Source organism: Berghia stephanieae, chromosome 13 (genome assembly GCF_034508935.2).
Source record: "Berghia stephanieae isolate SIO BIC M18660-M18661 chromosome 13, UCSD_Bste_1.3, whole genome shotgun sequence".
NCBI lineage: Eukaryota > Metazoa > Mollusca > Gastropoda > Nudibranchia > Aeolidiidae > Berghia > Berghia stephanieae.
In genome coordinates, this window is record NC_088372.1 from 36,781,041 (window position 1) to 36,801,421 (window position 20,381).

The 20,381-nt window shown below is 35.4% G+C and overlaps 1 protein-coding gene across 1 annotated transcript in view; it reads right to left on the bottom strand.

Annotated features, from left to right (window-relative positions):
• Window positions 1–20,381, bottom strand: part of LOC144959016 (uncharacterized) — a 212,342-nt gene that overhangs the window by 19,223 nt on the left and 172,738 nt on the right. The window contains exons 80-96 of the mRNA XM_078891350.1: window positions 19,846–20,136; window positions 19,173–19,420; window positions 17,367–17,442; window positions 16,692–16,940; window positions 15,298–15,471; window positions 14,232–14,402; window positions 12,495–12,789; window positions 11,104–11,434; window positions 9,918–10,091; window positions 7,792–7,975; window positions 6,509–7,096; window positions 5,989–6,098; window positions 4,720–4,913; window positions 3,940–4,090; window positions 2,773–3,021; window positions 1,743–1,976; window positions 905–1,075 (exon numbers count right to left, since the gene is read on the bottom strand). Coding sequence (XP_078747476.1) covers window positions 905–1,075; window positions 1,743–1,976; window positions 2,773–3,021; window positions 3,940–4,090; window positions 4,720–4,913; window positions 5,989–6,098; window positions 6,509–7,096; window positions 7,792–7,975; window positions 9,918–10,091; window positions 11,104–11,434; window positions 12,495–12,789; window positions 14,232–14,402; window positions 15,298–15,471; window positions 16,692–16,940; window positions 17,367–17,442; window positions 19,173–19,420; window positions 19,846–20,136 — 3,890 coding nt within the window. The remainder of the gene's footprint in view (window positions 1–904; window positions 1,076–1,742; window positions 1,977–2,772; window positions 3,022–3,939; window positions 4,091–4,719; window positions 4,914–5,988; window positions 6,099–6,508; window positions 7,097–7,791; window positions 7,976–9,917; window positions 10,092–11,103; window positions 11,435–12,494; window positions 12,790–14,231; window positions 14,403–15,297; window positions 15,472–16,691; window positions 16,941–17,366; window positions 17,443–19,172; window positions 19,421–19,845; window positions 20,137–20,381) is intronic.

A 20,381-nucleotide genomic window follows, 5' to 3' on the forward strand; every position in this document is an offset into this window, starting at 1 on the left:
AATAGGGAAAATAATAAGAACAACATTAAAATTACTCGCACCAAAATCAACATCAACAAATCAAAAGAAAAAATAAGACAAAAAAACAAAAAACAAAACAAAACAAAACAAAAAACAAAAAACAAAACACAACAAGAACAGAAAACCTAAATTATAACAAAAGAAAAACAAAACAAAACAAAAATAGAAACAATAACAGAAAACAACAACATCAACAACAATACAATCAAAGGAATAATTGTGCAGTTACATTGTGCAATATGTTTAGGTTATAAATATCATCCTTCACATATTTTATATAATTATCTATAAGATTGTGATTCAGTGCTCAGAAGCTCACAGTATCCATCTTAGCAACAAGCTGAAACTGTTGAATACATGAATTTCCATGATGAATAAAAAATTTAGTAAAATTTTCTTATATATAGACATATTTTAAAAAGCCCACTTGCCATTTATTTATACAAACAGTCTAGCATACTGTCACCATTTCATTCTGTTGTAGCCAAGTGCACTTTTGTGGTCTAGTGGTATGACACTCCGCTTCAAATAGAAAGGTCCTGGGTTCTAGTACTGAGCGGCACATAGTTGAGTCCTTGGAAAAGGTTCTTAACTTACATTCTCTCACCATACTCAGGTGTAAAATGAGTACCTGGCCTTAACAGCGTTTTGTCTGTCCAAAAAAAAAATGTAATATTGCCCAACAGGCGGCATGTCTCATCCTTCATGTTAACTGTGTTGTTGGCTAGGGATCCCTTGTAAAGTGTTTTGAGCACATTTAGTGGATATTGCGCTCTATAAATGCTAACGATTTTTTTTTTTTTAAAACTCAGAACTCATAGCATTCCTATTCTTTTATTAAAGTTCCTCCAGATCGCTTATTAAAACTTTATATATTTCTTACCCTTTGTTCTAGAATCTTCTTCTGTTTGAGCCTCTCAGCATCCATACTCCTCTTGATGCCTTCTTGTTCATTCTGGTATTGTTCAAGAAGTTTTTTGTATTCTTCCTCAGAGATATTCTTGCCTTGGAGGACAACGTTCCTATCAAAGTTGGCTTGATGGTTATCCAACACCTTTGCAGTGGAATAATAACGAGATGAAATGAATTGAGTTTACTGTAAAAATGTGGGATTTACATTTACTGTTTGGTGAGGTGGACTGTAAATTTTGTTAACTTATATATACCCTGATGTTAACTTATATACCCTGATGTTAACTTGTTTACCCTGATGTGAACATGTATAATCGGACGTCACAAATTATTATTGTAAACTTGATATCATTACGCGTTACTATAAAGGGAGAAGAGTGGAATAATACAGATTAAAACCCCATCATGTGTAAAAATTACTTTATTATCCCATTCAACTTAACTTGTAAATAAATTTATTCATTATGTGATATACATGCAATCATAAAATAAAAGTAATTATTGTTAAAACTTCTGAGGAAAGCTCAATTAAAACTAATGAGAAAAAAATACGAAAATCAGTTTAAATTTTGATAACATCATATTTTTCAAACTCCATCAAAAAGAGCAAAATACAACAAATCTTAGAATTGAACAATAACATTTATGTATATTTTAAAAAATCAAAATGACAATCTAAAATTACAAAGGCCAAAAGCTGTTGGCCAGGGACCCCTTGTAAAGCGCTTTGAGCATGTTTAGTGGATATTGCTCTGTATAAATGCTCTATCTTTTTTTTTTTGTATTAGAAAAATAATAAAAAAGCTTACAAGTTTAAGTTGCTGATCAAGTTTCTCATCTGCATCCTTCTTTTGTTTGATCAAATCTTCTTCCAAGTTTCTCTCTGCCTCTCTTGACTTCTTTCCAAACTTGACCTCCATCTCCTCCTGCTTCTTGAGCTGGTCGTCAATCAGAGCTTGCTGCTGGCTGGTCAGTTTCTCACTGTGGAGTTTTTCATTGATGCTGGTGATCACATTGGCAGCCTCTGCATCGTTCTTAGCAGCCTGCAACAAATAATGATGATGATAATAATAATAATAATAATAATAATAATAATAATAATAATAATAATAATAATAATAATAATTATAATAATAATAATTATTATGATAATTATAATAATGATGATAATAATAATAATATAAATAATAATAATAAATAATAATAATAAAATAATATATGATAATTATAATAATAATAATAATTATGATAATTATAATAATGATGATAATAATAATAATAGTAATAATAATAATAATAATAATAATAATAATAATAATAATAATAATAATAATAATAATAATAATAATAATAATAACAATAGCAATTGCTTGCTACCCTTTGGACAGGATACCAGTCTATTGCAAAGTACTTTTCGTCAGATCTAACAGACCCAACTACCCAATCACTGCTGGATGGACAGGGGATCAGAAAAATAAAAAATCTCTTCACCCAGGATCAATCCCAGTCCCTTTATTTGCGTGTGATTCAAGTGCTCTACCAACTGATCTATCAGGGACCCCTTGCAAGCACTGAAATAACCACAAACATGTTGGAAATCAGAATCAGAACAGTTGGGCAATGAGCGCCACGGGTAGATGTATGTTTTCCCATATGACCACTTCTGTAAAGACTGATTACCTAAATAAGCTCAGAAGACACCAGGAACACTACAAAAGACATCTAACTTCTACGTCATGGCACGAGACCGAAGGGCTAGAGCTCAGGTGGTCGCTGGTCCGGATAAGTAAGTAAGTAAGGAAATGAGAATCAAAGTAAGACATTGAAAGCACCACTCACATGAGTCTTGGTGATCCTGTCCAATTCTTTATCCACAGCCGTATCCTTGTTCAGCTGTTCCTTCATCCTCTTCTTGGCGGCCACCTTGGCCTTGATCTTGTCCTTATTGGATTCCTTCTCGTCCCGAAGTCTTGATGCCAAACGATTTTGGTCATCGTTGAATTGGGCCAGGATTCTATTCCTTTCATCCTCGGACGAGTTCTTGAGAGCTTCTCTGAGTGCAGCTTCTTGTGCAGCACGTCTTCGTTCCTGATGAGATAAATCATGATAATATCAATTAATAATATACAGTCTTGTCTCTCCAATCTGAACACCTCTGTTCCCAGCATTTTGTCCAGATTACAGAGACATCCGGATAGTGGAATCAGTTCCTATAAAGTGTACTAATAAAGAATTTTAAAAATCCATCCACAAGCAACCTGTTCAGATAATGGACACATCCGGATTGTGGAGTTCTGGATTAGAATGTATAGTAAAATAAAGGGAGTAAAAATTACTCTATAAAAGATACAACACAAAGTAAACAAACTCTTTTATAAGAGTCATTTTTACTCCCTTTTATATTATTATACATTTTATTGACTCATTTGGGCACCTCTAGACTTTGGTATTCTGGATTAGAGAGACGTGACTGTATATAAATTATTATAGATTAAATAATTTTATCTCGTGTTGAAGATGAGATGAAATTGGATAATATCAAAATAGTATTACATATTTAATTTATATATATAATATATTATATATTATATATATATATATATTATATAATATATATATTATTATGTATAATGATTGTTATATATTAGATCAAATCATTTTATTTGATTTTGAGATTTTCAATATCAAAAGAAGTTTTAGCGCAAATAATTATTTGAATCATTAGCATTAACAAATATCAAGGGTATTGATTTTAAAATGAGTACTGCTGGCTCTTCACACCCCATGTTTACTTAGAAAATTCTTGTATTTTTTATTCTACTTACTTTACATTGTGTGTCGATATTACTCAAAGTTGATATTCTATTTTTTTAAAAATCAGTCTATAAAAGTTATCTACAATAAAACAAAAAGTAACACATTAATATAAACAAATAAGTAAATAAATAAATAAAAATATTTTAAAAACCGAAAAGTATCAATTTAATAATATTTGAGTGGTGTTACCATTTCTTGTTGCTTGAATGCCTTCATCAAAGCTGCATCTTCTGACAGCCTGTCTGCCTCCGTCATCAATTCCATTTGGTCCATCAACATCTTTCTCTCCTCTTCACTCAGGGAAGCCATTTCCTCTGCACTCAGCTCACGAAGTTTGTTCCTGCAAAACAAACAAAACACATACCATGAATTAATTTTGCAATGATAATTTTAAGTGAAGTATGTTACATAACTAATTGTCGATTTTGTCAAATTTACAATTTGGTAAATAAATATATATAATGGAAAACTGTTCTTCCTGAACATTGACAAAGAAGAAAAAAAAATTTGGCAGCTTTCATAGAACAGCGAGTTCTTGGTATAAATACTCCAAAAACAAAAATATAAAACGAATCCCTGAAATATTCCATGTCAAAAAAATTTGTTATTTTTTTCTTTGTAAGCAATTTTAATTATTTTTAAAGATATGAAAGGTGCCAGACAAAACAAGAAAGAAAAATACAAGAAAAAAGCCATCCCAAAAAATCAGTCGACCTCGATTGGGGATCGAACCTCTGACCTTCTGATTAGCCATACTCAGAAAAAATCCATATTTGAAAATTTGGCCAGAAAACTCGTCCCTCAAATATCGATCGATTTAAATGACCCTCATCTTGCCAAAAACTCTCAAACCTGGGACTTTTTGCTCCTTAATTTCTTAATCTAATTATTCTTGTCCATTCATTTTCACAGTCCACTGCTTCAAGCAGCTCATCATGAGTTTCAGAGTTGAGAGAATAATCACTTTACCTTCCAGCCCTCTGCTTCAGCTTTTCCTTCATAGCGAGGAGAGATTGGCTGATTGACCCTTGACCTTCTAGAGCTTTCTGTACCTCAGACATCTGCTGCTTGCTCAGGCCTAGGTTCTTCATCAGTTTGTTCAAGTTCTCTTCCTCATCTTCCATCATCTCAGCCTCCAAGTCATTGTTGGAGGCAAGTTTGACCTTTGGAAATAGAGCAAGATTTGGTTAGAAAACTCAAAATCATACAGACCTCACTATTGCAAAGGTAAAAATAGTCAGATTATTCAAATGAATGGTTACTAAAGACCCTGTTAAAGTGGTTGTTTTTGTTTTTGTTTTTAAGGGTTTTACAGCGATTGCACACATTTAGGTCATATCAGCGCCAGTAAAAAGGAAGACAATGGGATAATAGTAAAACTTCTAGAATTGCAATTAAAGTACCCAAGAAAAAGTAAGACAAAGGGGAATTGGTTCAAATAGGGAACAGATAAAGATTCCAAGAGTACATTATCAGTGTACTTAGTTTGAGAACACCTAAATGTCTCGTCCTGACACAAGCACTGGTCTCAGGGTATCTGGCCAGGGCCAGGACAAAACCAAGTAATCTCATTCCAAGACAAAGGCAGAAAGCATGTTGGGTAACAGATATAGGAGGATAGAAGGGAGCACTATTTTGTAATGGGTCTATGCCTTCATCCTCTGAGCTGTTGCAAAGCCTGAACACTATTCGTTTGTTCATGGAGTCTGCTGGCCTCACATCTCAAACTTAATTTGAGGCAATTACAAGAGCTGTACAGGGGAGTGTTATTTCAAATCGAAAGCAAAGCACTCTACTGATTATTTCCCCTCAAAATGAAACAGCCCCGATCCTTCCCAACGCCCAACTTTCTCCACCATGTCAAATTATTCCATGTTTTTATTTTCACTACCTTTTTCATACCTTTTGATTTCTTCATTACTCTTTCCTTATTGTTATTGCAATGATAAATAAGTAAATAAATTTTTAAAACCCCCAAAAAACAACAAATAAACCAAAAAGAAAAAACCCAAAAATATAAATGACACCGTAGACTTGTGCGCGATCACGAGTTCCATACAAAGGGAAGAAACTGTGGAAATTCTCTACATGGAAATCTCTACTTCGCACTCAAGCATGGTTCGGCATTAAGCACGCTTATGCTCTCCCCCGATGACCGTGCTTAAAGCCGGCATGTACTGTATTACCCTATGACAACAAATTTTCAAGTTCAAACATGATTTGGTATAACTGCTTTACCTCAGCATTCATTTTTTCCTGTCCTTGTTGAGTCATCTTCAGATGGTGGTCGAGCTCATCATGTGACAAAGCTGGCATATCTGGCACCTCGTCTGGAGGAACTCCAAAGGCTGAAATCACAGGGGAGTTAACAATGAATAATAATGAAATCTTGCTATTTTGTTTCTTCTAAAATAATACTCAACTGACACACAAATACTGAAAATGACTTCAATCCCAAAAAAGTTTAAAGATAATTAATCAAAGAAAATCAATCTTCTTTAAAGGAGTAGACTGAAACGATGGTGGTAGATGCCAAATTACAAAATCTAACAAAGACACTATTAAAAAAAAATATTAATCTAAATTTTTAATAGAGATATACAAAAAGTGTGTTTAAAATATCCTCTCTTTTTAAATTATCTATCAAGATTTTTTAAAAACCAATAGAACACAACAATAATAATATTAAAATACAAAGAACCCCCCCCCCCCACCAAAACAAAACAAATTTAACATAACCACTCAATCATAAATTTACCTTGAGCTTCAGAGATATGCTTATTGTGCAAGTCTTTCTTTCCACGACGTCTCTTCTCCAACAACTTCTCTCTCAGTTGAGCCAATCTCTCTTGCTTCTCCTTCTCCAGCTTGTCTGACAATTGGGCCGCATTGGCCGCATACTCCATCATGATCTTGTCTTTCTCCGATTCAGTCTTTGCTTGAGCCAGTCTCTTCCTGAAGTCATCCGACATCTCCGTAGATGCATTAGCTTTCTTCTTCTCAAACTCTTCAAGAGTCTCGTTGATGGTATTCACTTCCGTAGACTGCAAGTCATTTTCAAGTTTGGCAGCTTCATAAGCCTGTTTCTCAAATAGATATTTCTTCTTATCTCTGTATTCTTCATCAGTGAGAGTTCCAGTCGTCTTGGCCCTGGACATATCTCCAATCACAATGACAGCAGGGCCGTTGGATTGTTGGTCCAGCATGGTATCGACTTGCTGGTTGATTGATCTGACCTCGTTATCTCCAGGAACTGTTCCACTCTTTACCAGAGATACGTCTGCCTTCTTTCTCTTTGAGTCTGGATCTCTGAGTGTGTGTACAGTATGTGTGCTTGCACCCGCCCCTAGAATCCAACAAAACAAAACAAAATTAATTAATCAATGAAATAACAATAAAAAAAAAATAAGATAATAAAAAAGTACTAATATAAATAAATAAAAAATAAATAAGTACATAAATAAATAATAGATAAACAAATAAAATAAATAAATAAATAAATAGATAAATAAATAAGTACAAATAATAATGATAAACATTAATAAATAATAAATAAATAGTAAATATAATAGATAAACAAGTAAGTAAATAAATAAATAAAGAGATAAACACATAGCCATTCATGAGGTACTTGTTACATTCTTCACCAAATTAAAAGTGTTATAAAAGTAAGTAAAGAAGTCCATTCAGAGCCATTGGGCCCATGGAGATGGAGTTTATCCTGGTTTCTATAGCGTGACAAGGACAATAGCAATTGCTTGATATCTTTTGGATGGGATGCTAGTCCATCGCAAAGTACTTTCCACAAAATATAACAGACAGCTGCTGGGTGGACAGAAGGGTCAGAAAAAAATTCTCGACTGCACCCGGGATCAATCTCGATCCCTCTGTTTGTGAAGTGAGTGCTCTACCTACTGAGCTATTGGAGATCCCTGCGTGTTATAAAATAAAGTTTAAAAAGGTAACCATATACAGTCTTTGACTTGCTAATCCATTTCTTATACGGAAAATGTCTAGAAACAGCATATGATTTCTACTGACCAGCAATGTTGATATTGGTGATGTCTGTGTGTCCGCCATCTTGTTTGTTGAGTAGTCTCAGCAGGTCAGGTGACAGGTAGAAAGGTCCTCCAGATTCTAACATGGCAATGAGTTGTTTGAGGAGTGGGATCAGCTCCGAGTCCTGGCCTGCTGCATCAGAAGCGTCACCATAGACTCCACAAAGCTGAAAAGTAGAATTGGGTTGAGAGTTCATGGGTCATTGAAAGGTCAATTAACTTTAAAAAGCTTAAAATAGAGCAAAAGAGAAAGAGCATTTATGTAACTTAATATCCACTAAACATGCTCAAAGTACTTTACAAGGGGTCCCAAGCCAATAGCAATACTAAATATGTAAGACAAAACATGATGCCTGTTAGGTGATATTACAATATATTCCAACAGAGACAACGTTGTTAATGGTCAGGTACTCATTTTAAAACCTGAGTACGGAGAGAGAATGTGATTAAAAAAAGCATTTTACAAGGACTCAACGATGCACTGCTACGAGCGGGACTCGAACCCTGGACCTTCCGATCCAAAAGTGAGAATCATAGCACAAGACACATAGCCATTCAAAGGGTCCTCAGATAACAGCAATGCTGAACATGTAGGACAAGACATAACGTCTATGGTGCTATCACCTTTTTCGTGTATACAGAAACAGTGCTGTTGCAGGCTGTGTATTTACTCATTTCACACCTGAGTAGGTGAGAGAATGTAAGTAAAGAGTCTTCTTCAAACTCTTAACTTGCACTGTCAACAACAGGACTCAACCGGAAACCTATCAGTCCAGAGGCAAATGCCATACCACAAATCCACTAAGCTGTACAAGCCGTTTAAGTCTCCGATTTAAGAATTTCTGACAATTTCATTTTAATCCATGAATCTATTTGAAGTAAAAATGTCTGGCCAAAGTTGTTTTTAAAAAAATGTTTTGTTGATTAACAACAGAATAATTATGTTTGGTCAATCTATAACAGAATAATTATGTTTTGTCAATCTACAACAGAATAATTATGTTTTGTCAATCTACAACAGAATAATTATGTTTTGTCAATCTACAACAGAATAATTATGTTTTATCAATCTACAACAGAATACAATCTACAACAGAATAATTATGTTTTGTCAATCTACAACAGAATAATTATGTTTTGTCAATCTACAACAGAATAATTATGTTTGGTCAATCTACAACAGAATAATTATGTTTTGTCAATCTACAACAGAATAATTATGTTTTGTCAATCTACAACAGAATAATTATGTTTTGTCAATCTACAACAGAATAATTATGTTTTGTCAATCTTCAACAGAATAATTATGTTTTGTCAATCTACAACAGAATAAATATGTTTTGTCAATCTACAACAGAATAAATATATTTTGCCAATCTACAACAGAATAATTATGCTTTGTCAATCTACAACAGTATAATTATGTTTTGTCAATCTACAACAGAATAAATATGTTTTGTCAATCTACAACAGAATAATTATGTTTTGTCAATCTACAACAGAATAATTATGTTTTGTCAATCTACAACAGAATAAATATGTTTTATCAATCTACAACAGCATAATTATGTTTTGTCAATCTACAACAGAATAATTATGTTTTATCAATCTACAACAGAATAATTATGTTTTGTCAATCTGCAACAGAATAATTATGTTTTGTCAATCGACAACAGAATAATTATGTTTTGTCAATCTACAACAGAATAATTATGTTTTGTCAATCTACAACAGAATAAATATGTTTTGTCAATCTACAACAGAATAAATATGTTTTATCAAATTATGTTTTGTCAATCTACAACAGAATAATTATGTTTTATCAATCTACAACAGAATAATTATGTTTTGTCAATCTGCAACAGAATAATTATGTTTTGTCAATCGACAACAGAATAATTATGTTTTGTCAATCTACAACAGAATAATTATGTTTTGTCAATCTACAACAGAATAAATATGTTTTGTCAATCTACAACCGAATAAATATATTTTGCCAATCTACAACAGAATAATTATGCTTTGCCAATCTACAACAGAATAAATATGTTTTGTCAATCTACAACAGAAAAATTTCTAAGGAAAAAAATATGAGACAATGATCTTCACCTGTGCATCGAAATCACCAGCCAGAAGTGCACTACGTGTGAGCACCACCCTCGCCTCATTGGCACAGAGCTCCGAGTACTCCCTGGAATATTGCAAACTGGAGTGGTCCTCGTCCAGTGACTCCACACGCATCTTCAGCTGCTCTCTCAGTTCTGCCTGGAGTCTCAGTTTGCCCTGGAATGTCAAGGGAGATAAATATATGTATAAGTAATTGCGCCTTCCGCCACAGCATCATTGGATACTGTCCCTTGGGCATTCCATGAAGGAATATAGATAATCCATCAAACAAGATATCTGATGTCAACAGGAATCACCCATATTGTCCACAGTGAACAAATTGGGGGTTAATAATCTTGCCCAAGGAAAAAAATGAAAGTGCCTGAAGTGGGGCATGAACACAGGACCTTCCAGGTCACAGTTCAATACCATACCACTCGGTGGCTTCGACCCCACTTGTTATACTTATAACATTGTAGAAATTATCACCCAACCAAATCATAATAGAACCAACTAAAGCATGGTATATACATATTTAGAGACAGTTCCAGTTAACATCAATTCTGTATCTGTAAAATCTGAATTTCTTACAATCACAAGATTACACCAGTTGCCTGATTTTAATCGAGGTCTTAGTCTGACAACTGTATACTGGACACCTTCGTAAAGTGGAGCACTCGATTCACACCTAAAGGGACCAATTTTAATCCCAAATGAAGTCGAGGTTTTTTTCCTGACCTCTCTGTCCAGCCAGCAGTAATATTGGGTTGCTGAGTTTGTAAGATCTGGTGGAAAGTACTTTGAAATAGACTATCATTCTATCAAAAGGATAGCAAGCAATTGCTATTGTCTGTTCCATGCTAGAGAAATCAGGATAAACTCCAGCTCCATGGACCTCATGACTCTGAAAGACTACTGTAACTGAGCTATTGATGCTATGCATTTAAGCTAAATTACTCACAACATCTGCCAACCAGATATAACATATCAAAACATAAAATTATGAGTAACCTTAAACATTTATAGTTTGATTGATATAATTTGGTGAGAAGAAATCATTAAAATGGCTATCTAAAACCAATAACAAAGAGCTGAGTGACAAAAATTTAGTTCCTTCTATTAGGGACGCTCTCTCAAATCCTTCCCCATTAAAACAATAGTAATATTATAAAAATCTAGTTCTCCTTGCCTGCTGGTATCTCTGTAAGGCTGTGTTCTCTGCATCGGGATTCATGGCACCTTCCAAATCAGCCATTCTATCCTTGTAACGTTTCTCCTCTTGCTGCAGCTTGGTGAAGAACTTACGTATCACCTCAGAGAATCGTACGTGGGTGGCTGAGTGGGTCATCTCCCTTTCTGCCTCTGTCTTATCTCCGTCAGTCAAGATGGCGATGACATCAGGGGGGATAATCGTTCCCATTTCCTGGGTGGCAGCTCCTCTCCTCTTGGACTCATCCTTAGCCATCTCATTCAGCTGGTTGACCAGGGAGTCGATTTGTTCCACTGATTTCTCGACCATTCTGTGAATATATCAACATTGCATGCGTGTTAAGATATTTGCAAACCTGCCTACTTGAAATGTAAAAAATTCGTAGTTTTCAGAGGGAAGAAATAAAATTACTACAGTTAACTTTACAATTTAATATTTTATCTTTACCACTATTAAATATGTCTTCAAAACCCTGAACAGATGCTTTGTGGTCCCAAAGTTTTCTTTTAACACATTGTATTGAATCAAAAATGTCTATTTATTTCTGCGGTTGAAGCCAAAAAATTCGTATTTTTACGAATTTTTCGTAGTAGTAGGCAGGTCTTTTTTTGTGCTACAGTTTTACTCTTCAAGTTTGAGCATGATAAGAAGTAATTGCATTGTGGTTAATTTGATATCAAAGAAATCACTATTGATCACCACCACTCAATATGAGTAATGTAGTGGAAAAAAAATGAAATAAATATCTCTTTCAGGCCCTAACTCCTTCCTTACCACCCATAGAGAAATCGTCACATTCGTTAAGATGCAACCAACATTTTTCTCAGTCTGATTTCTTTTGTACATCATATTCGAACAAAAATGTTTGCTATAGTTAAGTGTATTAACACTATGTTGAGGAGCTCGTTTAGCAGAGAAAAAAATATGTATAGCAAGATTTGAATGAAATCTATTTTTGTGTATGTTGGGGGTGAAGTTTTGGGGAAAATCCAGAAAATGGCCGGTAAGGAGAGAGTTAAAGTTCAAATTTGTCCCACAATCTCAGTCTGGTATTATACCAGTACTGGGTGAATGAAAAATTTGGATCAAAATAATCAGAAATACAGAATTTTTCATTTGTGCATTTTATAAACTATGCCCACTCTCACCCCCTACGTATAATCACAAGTAAAACCCTTTGATAAGATTTTACCTTCATCTTCTCAGTTTACCTGCATGCTGCAAAGACTTGAAGAATGTACAAGATAATCAAGGAAACATCTTTCAGAAAGAGGAAATATTATTTGTTGTACATGAAAACTTGACTAGCAACATGACATCACCAACAAAGGGAATAATCAAAAGATAGAACTAAAAATAGAATCACTTGCCTGCAGTTCACACTATCTAGTTCAAACATGAGCTGTATTGCCAACTGGTGCTGTTTCAGCGTCACCTCTTCCTCTCTAGCCTTCTGTCTTCTCCAGTAGCCACGCCTTGCAATGACTTCCTCCTCCAATAGGGCCACAGCACCAGGAGGTGGGTGTGGCTTGCGATGACTGCTGGATGACAGAGTGACAGGCACAGCCATCTTGTTCTCTGGGTTACGTCTGATACCGATGACAGGACTGAGTTCACCCGTGACATGGTCCACGGCCTTTCTACCGATTGTGATTGGTACAAGGCCTGAAAAAAGGAGAAAGAGAAGAATTAAGTGAAGAATGAAAGTAAAACTGAAATATGTAAGTTTATGTTTCATGAGAATTCTATGTCTATTATCAAATGAAATGAATTATTAGATTCCATTGGAAATGGCCCAAAACCTGAACTGATTACAAAAGAATGAATACAAACTGCCTTTGTTTGTTTTTGTTTAAAGGTTTTATTATGCTTGTAATTCTATTAAGCAATTTCAGCATCACTGAGACTAGCTTTAGGTTTAAATATCCATTTTTTGACAAATAGCTGTAAAGATATAATTACAGATCTTAATAAAGAGAAAGGCAAATAAATAAATACATTTATACAATGCCCTACCATGGATTTACCATGCTCAATGTCCTTCATAATGCTTTATTCATTCAAACAACACGCATTATGGAATCAAACTTCCATTCCATACGATGCAAGTTGCCTGTTGGGCTACATTTATTCAATATTCTACACAATTGTTGTTCCCGCCTCAAGCCACGCACTCATGGACAGAAATGAGGTAATCTGGGCAAAGTGCCTAAATCAAATACACTTTACTTGGTCAGAGTGTTCTGACCAATGTCATTCAATCAGTCACTGACCAAGCTCAACAGTATTTGATTTTGTTACAAGATGTGACATCAGACTGCTCTGCCCGTACTCTGAAAAAAACCCAAACCCCATGTATTTCAAATTTTAGCCAGAAAACTAATTTTTCAAATATTAATCAATCAATCAATCCATCCAAATGACCCTCATCTTGATGAAAACTCTCAAACCTGGGACTTTGCGAAGTCGAATGTTGATGAAAATGTCCCTCATCTTGGCAAAAGCTCTTAAACATTCGACTTCACAAAGTCTCAGGTTTGAGAGCTTTTGCCAAGATGAGGGACATTTTCATCAAACGATATTTGAAACATGATTTTTCTGGCCAAAAATTTAAAATACATGTTTTTTCTGTTTTTTTTTTCCAGAGTTTGGTGGTGTTGGGCCACCGCTGTGAGTTCAAACCTTTGAATAGGTTGTGATTGTTTTATGATTTAATAAAATTTATTCCGCATGTTTTGATAATAATAAGTGAATAAAATAATTAAACTCAATCTCTAATACAGGCATTAGCTATCTTTTGACCTGTTATCTACTGAAGAGTACAGTTAAATCCATGTCCTTATAGATAGTATGTGCTTGGCTAAGAAGCTCATAACATTGCCATCCGGAAGTATAACAGACCAACACACAAAACTGTGTGTATCCATGAACGTTTATAGTCGGTTTATAACAGTTCAGTGAACATTACTCATAAACACAGATGGCAAAAAAACAATAACAAAGACCTAAGTGACGTCATCTTCGAACTATCTATAGAACCTGCAGGAAGTGTAAAACCATGAAATGAAATAAAGTTTTATTTGATTTGGAAAACAGTGTATTCTTACCAGCACCCTCAGGATCTTCCATGGTTCCAGCCAGGGGCATAACCTTGCCGGTGAGGACATCTCTCTCAGCTCCAATGATGGGAACTTCTTGGCCAGATCCAGATGGATCGGCCATGTTGGTGCCAATCAAGATTGGGAGGAGTTGGCCTGTTTTGGGGAATTGGTACATTCCTGGATGGGGAAAAGGGAGACAGTTATACATTAGCTGCATTAATCATTTCAAGAAATACATATAATAGGCAGATCATAAAAAGTAAAAGCAAGCTTTCATATATAGCGCAATGTCCACTAGACATTTTACAAAGGGTTTAAGCACTTCTGAGATGTTTGGTTCATGAAACGCACTCAACAAGTGTCATTTAACATTATTATTATTATTATTATTATTATTATTATTATTATTATTATTATTATTATTATTATTATTATTATTATTATTATTATTATTTTATTAATATCATTATATATAATTATTACCATCATCATCATCATCATCAATTATAACCATAATCATCATCATTAATATCATTCTTCTTCTTATTATTATTATTATTCAAAACTAACAACAAAACAAGACACCTTAAAGATCTATTTACAGATCTATTTTCATTTGAACATTTAAAAAGCACATTTCTATAGTTTTATCATATCAGTGCCCTTTAAGATGCTACTTCATACAGTACAAGTCACCTGTTATGCATCTTCCTGTATCAGCTTTCTTATATTATCCATCACTACCTACAGCTATACTCAAAATCAGGTGGGGTTATGTATGTGAAATAAATTGACTTTTAACAATAGGCCCAGAAATATTTGCAATGATTGCCCCCACATCATCTGGTCATCTTGACTTCATCAGCTATTTAATTGTACTAATGCTTGCTCTCTTAATTTTCATAATAATAATAAATCTTTATTGTCCTAAAAAAAGTGGCATTGTGTCATTTGGTCACACATTTATAACAAATACAATGTTGACATAGACACACTCACATAGATACACTAGTAACATAGTAGTTATCAAAAAAAAAAAATAGCACAACAAAAGTGACACAGTCTCACTTACCAGGCGATCCTCCAGTTGTAGCCAGTATAGTAGCTCTATTGCGTCTCCTTTCAATGTCATGCAAGGCTCTCAGCCTCATGGCCTTCATCTGCTCTCTAGCCAGGTTGAGTTCCTTCATGGCAGCTGTCAGATTGGATTCCTCATGCCGGATGTTGATGCTACCTCCATGGACAGCTGATTTTTCAAGGGAAATAGAAGGGGAAAGATTGGTATGAAATTTGAATTCTTTGTTTATTGTTGCTCCATTTCTTTTAGAGTAGAAAAAGGATAATAGTTTTAATTTTTGCTGGTTTTTCAAGGGAAATAGAAGGGGAAAGATTGGTATGAAATTTGAATTCTTTGTTTATTGTTGCTCCATTTCTTTTAGAGTAGAAAAAGGATAATAGTTTTAATTTTTGCTGGTTGTTCAAGGGAAATAGAAGGAGAAAGATTAGGATGAAATTTGAATTCTTTGTTTTTTGTTGCTCCATTTCTTTTAGAGTAGAAAAAGGATAATAGTTTTAATTTTTGCTGGTTGTTCAAGGGAAATAGAAGGGGAAAGATTAGGATGAAATTTGAATTCTTTGTTTTTTGTTGCTCCATTTCTTTTAGAGTAGAAAAAGGATAATAGTTTTAATTTTTGCTGGTTGTTCAAGGGAAATAGAAGGGGAAAGATTAGGATGAAATTTGAATTCTTTGTTTTTTGTTGCTCCATTTCTTTTAGAGTAGAAAAAGGATAATAGTTTTAATTTTTGCTGGTTGTTCAAGGGAAATAGAAGGGGAAAGATTAGGATGAAATTTGAATTCTTTGTTTTTTGTTGCTCCATTTCTTTTAGAGTAGAAAAAGGATAATAGTTTTAATTTTTGCTGGTTGTTCAAGGGAAATAGAAGGGGAAAGATTAGGATGAAATTTGAATTCTTTGTTTTTTGTTGCTCCATTTCTTTTAGAGTAGAAAAAGGATAATAGTTTTAATTTTTGCTGGTTGTTCAAGGGAAATAGAAGGGGAAAGATTAGGATGAAATTTGAATTCTTTGTTTTTTGTTGCTCCAGTTCTTTTTGAGTAGAAAAAGGAAAATAGTTAAAAATAAAAAAATAAAAACCACAAAAAAAATCACCTGAGCTTTTATATAGCACAATATCCACCAAACAAGCTCAAAGATCTTTACAAGGGGTCACTCGCCAACAGCAACACTTAACATGTAGGATGAGACATGACGCCTGTTAGGCGATATTACAATTTTTTTCCGACAGAGACAACACAGTTAAAGGCCAGGTACTCATTTTACACCTGTATGGTGAGAGAAAGTGAGTAAAGATCCTTTTCCAAGAACTCAACTATGCGCTGTAGCTTACATTTCAACACTTATCTTTATTTTTTACTTCGAGCTTCAAGCAGCAACATTTTCATCATTACCTTGGGCATATAGAGCCTCTTTGTAATCTCGGACAGCTTCAGCAGCTCTCACTTCACAAGCCAGCATGTTGGAGTCCAGCAGTGACTGGTATCCTCCTGCAGATGGGGTGACATTGGCGTTATCCAATAGGCCACTGTGTGTGGGTACCATCTTCTTGCTGTCTTTGTCTACGTGGGTGTCGCCTAGGATGATTGGCATGTGTTGGGTGTGGCTTCCCTCCTTGGTACCGCCCACTGGCACCACAACACCTGTGGAGTTAAAGTAGTGATAATTTTCTGATAATGATTGATGATGATGATGATGAGCAAGAGAAGGGGAGGAAGAGGAGGGGACGATGAGGAGGAGGAGGAGTGGGAGGAGGAAGAGGAGTAGGAGAGGAGGAGTAAGGATTGAAAAGGAAGAGGAGGAGGAGTAGGAGGAAGAGAAGGGAAACAAATCCAGCTAATGTGGAAGATGATAATGAAGATTTAAATAATGATTCTGATGATGATGATAATGATGATGATGATGATGGTGATGACGAAGATGATGATGATGATGATGATGATGATGATGATGTGATAATTGATGATGATGATGATGATGATGACGAAGATGATCATGACAATGAATTCATTTGAATTCAGGTTGGTTTTGAATCCAGCTATTTACAAAATGATTATGAAATTCCTTACCCGTCTCTGGGTCAATGGTCACGGCTAAAATAGGAACAGCTTGTCCACTGTTGGGATCAGCCATGATGGATCCAAGCTGTCAAGTGAAAAACAAGAAAAATAGAATAGAGAACTCTTTAACAACTCATCAATGTTTTTTTTGTTTTGTTTTTAAGAGTTTTACGGCGCTTGCAACACATTAAGGTCATATCAGCGCCAGTAAAAAGGAAGAAAATGGGATTGTCAAAAGTTCTGGAATTACAATTAAAGCACCCAAGAAAAGGTAAGACAAAGGGGAATTGGTTCAAATAGGAAACAGATGTAGATTCCAAGAGCACACTATCAAAGTACTTAGTTTGACATCCCCTAAAAGTTTCATCCACACACAAGCCCAGGTCCCAACTAATAGGGATACACTCAAATGTTTAAAAATTATCAAGGGATCTGGAGAGTTCAGTTGGGAGAGCGAATGCTTTACATGCTAATGTACCGATATCAAACCTGGTTACAATTGAGATTTTTATTTTCTAACCCCCTTGTTCACCTACAGTGATTGGGTAGCTGGGTTGTTAGATCTGGTTGAAAGTACTTTGCCAACATATCCAATCATTTTCTGTTGTCTGGTTAACGTTATGGAAACTGAGATAAACCCCAGCTCCATGGGCTGTAGGGCTCTGAAAGAACTGTTAACTCATCCAACAATATCCATCCTACAAGAGGGGTAATTAGCTGTGGTCATGATAATCTGTTTGTTTTTGTTTTTAAGGTTTTACGGCGCTTGCAATACATTTAGGTTATATCAGAACCAGTAAAAAGGAAGAAAATGGATAGTCAGGAGTTTTAGAATTACAATTAAAGCACCAAGAAAATGTAAGACATAGGGAACTGGAACAAATAGGGATCAGATGTAGATTCCAAGAGCATACCCCAATGTACTTAGTTTGAGATCACCCATAAGTCTCATCGGACACAAGCACAAAATCAACAAAGAGGAATACACTCAAATGCTTACATTATACAATCAAAATAACAAATTATAATAATACATAACAGAGAGATAATTTACAAGGAAAAAAATATCATCTCCCAAAACAATAACTATGCATTTGACTGTTTCCCTCCCAGTTAGGACTCCGGCCAGGGCCAGGACAAAATCAAGTAATCTCATTCCAAGACAAAGACTGAAAGCATGTGGAAAACAGATATAAGGGATAGAAGACACAGTATGTACCCCCTGCCCACTATGGAGGTCAGGAACCCCACTCAGTACAAGAGGGGTAAATAGCTGTGGTCATGATAGTCAGATGAATATTATATGATAAAGATAAAAGATAAAATTCCCTTTATTCATCCCAAGGGAAATTTGTCTTTAGGGTCGATTCCAAGGGAAGACTGGAATAACCCAGGTGTCAGCTGCAGTGCAGCACCGCAAAGTGAGCTAGGGCGAGGCAACGTGCTCAAGGAGCGGGTAGTTGAACTCGGTACCTTTTGGGTACGAAGCAAAGACCAAACTGCTGAGCCACGCTGCCCCCAGTGTGGTATGTACTGAGCTAAAAACTTCAAAAATGTATTAACTCTCTCAAGTTCACCCTCCTTGAAATTGACAAATTTGTTCGATTTTCCATGCATATGAACTTGAGAGTATTAAAGAAAAATGAATTAAATAGCTCCAAATAATAAACAAAACACACTGAAAACAAAAATATGATTTAGAATAAAGTCAGTATTGCCATTAAATCTCTGAGTTGGCAATACACAGTTTTGGTGTTGTAGCAGGGCAGAGGGGAGCAGGATGACTATAGAGGTTTTACAGTACAAATCCCCTACCTCAATGGGCACAGGCAGTCCAGTGACGGGGTCAGTATGCACGCCACCAACGGGAATGACCGATCCAGTGGTCATGGCCAGGATGGGGACGTGTAGACCCAGGGCTGGGTCAGACATGGGAAGACCCCACTTGAAGTCTGCCTTGCTGGTCATGGGCTGTAGTTTGGTGTTCACTCTCTCACCGGTGTTAGGGTTGACGGGGTAGGGCACGTATGGAATGTAGGGGTCATCTGTCTTGGCTGCTTCACCTGGTGAGAAAGGAAGTTCAAGTATAAGCAAACTAAGTTAAGTTCAACTTCTAAAATAAAAAAAAATAAAAAAACAAAATACAGCTTTTTTATATCCACTCAATGTGCTCAAATCGCTTTACAAGGTGTCCCTAGCCAAAAGCAATACTTAACATGTGTGTTGAGGCATGATGCCTGTTAGGAGATATTACAATACTTTTTGGGACAGAGACAATGCTTTTAGTGGCCAGATACCCCCTCCCCCCCCCCCCCTTTTCTAATATGCAGTTTGTACCCTCAAAAATATATTGTATTTTTATTTGGTGCTTTAAGGTGGAGCCTTAAATTTCATTTTTATTATTTTTTCTTTTTTTTTTTTATGCACAGTAATCTACAGACCAGAAAAACAAGAAAGTGTAAAGAAGGAAAATAAACAAAAAGCTTACATGTGGCAGAGTCAACGACGAAAACCAGCCTTGAGGTCACGGGGTCAAAGGCCACATTACTCTGCATGGGCAGCACATGACCTGTCTGAGGATGTACGAAATGGTTGGGAGGAATTGGTACCACGATACCGTCTGCTTGGACCATCTGGGTGCCTGATTTGGGCCGGATGAGACCAGTCTTGTCGTCCAGGGACATGAGGTTGCCTGCCTTGATGCCATTGGTTGGAGTGAACAAGTCATTCCTGGATAGAGGGATGTTGGAGCCTGGTTGGACCAGCTGACCTCCTGTGCCTGAAGTGGGAGGGAGAAAAGTAAAATTGACCAGACTATAGAACAAGTATCAATAATAATAATAATATTAATAATAATAATAATAATAATAATAATAATAATAATAATAATAACAACAGTAAAGAATTCTTCTATAATGCTTTTTGCCAAAACCTCAAAGTGCATTACACGGCGAATAAAACTAACTTAATTTTTGACTCTTTAGTTTTTGCTTTGATCTTGCTGTATCCCCCGTGCCACCCACT